The sequence below is a fragment of the Nematolebias whitei genome, chromosome 5, assembly GCF_014905685.2.
Source record: "Nematolebias whitei isolate Nwh7 chromosome 5, NemWhi1, whole genome shotgun sequence".
Lineage (NCBI taxonomy): Eukaryota > Metazoa > Chordata > Actinopteri > Cyprinodontiformes > Rivulidae > Nematolebias > Nematolebias whitei.
The window spans coordinates 13,570,580-13,572,770 of record NC_056502.1 but is presented as its reverse complement, the minus strand read 5'-3'; the positions used below and the strand labels follow the sequence as shown (position 1 = coordinate 13,572,770).

Below are 2,191 nucleotides of genomic sequence, written 5' to 3'. Positions count from 1 at the left end.
TAAACCTACCATTCATTGATGTTGTCAACTTTTTGTGTAGGTGATCCATGGAACGTCAGCATCAGTGGACCAGACGTCGTCTATCCTGGCAGTCTGAGTCAGTTCACCTGCCTGACCAGCTGCACCTTAAACGTCGAGTGTACTGTCAGCTGGCTGTTCAGAGGGGGGTTCCCCGTCGGACCCTACCTTTCAATCAATGCAAATGTTGTCAAGTGGACCCCTTCCATCCCCGGGACTTTCCAGAACTTCACATGCCTCGCAGCAAATAGAACTGCTGGACTCTCTGCACAGGGCACAAAGATGGTCGAAGTTAGAGGTCAGTACTTGCTCCACTCTTTGGCAATGTTCTACGTTAAATTTGAATTATTAATCTAATTTGTTCCTGTTTTTGTCATTTTTATGTCTGATCAGCTGTTCCAGTTCCAGAATCAGAAGCGGTGCGGCTCAGTGGACTGTCAGTGTTGGTCTTTATCTCCTTTATGGTTCATCTAGCTGTTTGCTTTTTCATATTTTAAGATATCATCATTGTATTGTTCCTTCTAATTTATTCCTAATTATGAAAATGGTTATGAAAAAAATACAAATTTAAATATTCTTAATTAAATGGTGTTGATTTGTCAGTTTGTGAGTAACAACCCTGCTGTTAATTTTACTTTGTCACAGAATTCTGAGTATTTCCTTGATAATAAGATTTTTATTATTTTTTATTATTAAGATTTTTATTATTTCTTATTTTTCATATTTCTTAGTTCATATCTTAGATCTTATTACTGTTTTTCGTTTACAATTTATACTTTTATTGAATGTAACTGGGACCCTGTGTGCATAATTTCGTTCCACCTCATGTACCACATGCGATGCGAATGACAATAAAGAACCTTGACCTTGACCTTGATTTTGTATTTTCTAACCCCAACATACACACACAAGACATTTCTTCTTTTATGAAAGACATTGTGACATTTTTACTCATTGCTGCAAATACCATTACATTAAATACAACTTGTGTGATTTACTATCTTTCCTCACTTCATGTTTGTAATATTTTCAGAGAGTCAGAGATTCTTTAATGTCGTTCACACCACATGTACCACATGTGGTGTGAACGAAATTATCTACAAAGGGTCCCAGTTACATCCAACAATAAAATGTAAAAGAAAACCAATGATAACATCTAAGATATGAACTAAGAAAAACATCAACTAAAAATACACTAAGCACTAATAGCATAAAAACATTACGTCGAACAGCAGCACAAACATTTTATGAATTTCTGTAAAATTAAACTTAAGGAAAAAAATTTATTTTTTATTTTACAGACCAGGATGTATAACTGATCCACTAACACACTGACTGGAAACTACTAAAGTTCATTTAACCATGAAATGTGGGAACTCTGACTTGTTTACTCGGAACATCTGTTGTTATCGACTCGTCTCGTTTGTAGCCGTCTAAAACTGAATAAATAGGAGATAAGACTATCACCCTGAGCAAACTGAAAGAAACTGAAGTGTGTTTTGTAGCAGTGGCCTTGTGTGACAAAACTGTGAATGTTATCTTGTAGCTTACTCCCTGTTCTTCATATAGAACTGGAAGCCGGCATAAAAAATATATGTATTTTGGGCTTTTGTTTAATTAAGCATCAGATATTTAAAGATTGCAGAGTGGTGTTACAATCATGGAGGCAATGGCAACAACAGCTCAGCTGAGATTATTTTACGTCATTTCTAATAAAACATAAAATAAAATGTTGTTCCTGGCTACCATTTTTGCAATAAATGAGTTTATACTTTGGTTAGTACATGTATCAGGTCTTATTTGTATTATATTAGCTGGTATGTGATGTGTATTACTTTTACCAAAAAAGCTTGAATAAATGTGCTTTCTTTACAAATCCAGAGATTTTATTTTTTTTTTTTTTTTTTTTTTACATCAATGTGAACAAGTGTATGGGGCATTGAGCTCCTTGTAGTTTAATTTAAACTTTAATGTTTGGTGTGAATTTACCAAATTTCCTAAAAGTGGGAAGAATTCTCTAAAAAAAACTCCCATGATAATTACTTGTTTCATCCATTAGTATATTTAAACATAAAGTCAATGTAGATTTTACATAACAAAAACACATTTTATATATTACATTTTTTATAAAATTATGTAAATTCATATATATATATATATATATATATATATA

The 2,191-nt window shown here is 33.0% G+C and overlaps 1 protein-coding gene across 1 annotated transcript in view; it reads right to left on the bottom strand.

Moving 5' to 3' along the window:
• Positions 1-247: 247 nt before the first annotated feature.
• Positions 248-2,191, bottom strand: part of LOC119409687 (C-X-C chemokine receptor type 3-like) — a 4,342-nt gene continuing 2,398 nt past the window's right edge. The window contains exons 4-5 of the mRNA XM_037676588.1: positions 1,570-1,617; positions 248-283 (exon numbers count right to left, since the gene is read on the bottom strand). Coding sequence (XP_037532516.1) covers positions 248-283; positions 1,570-1,617 — 84 coding nt within the window. The remainder of the gene's footprint in view (positions 284-1,569; positions 1,618-2,191) is intronic.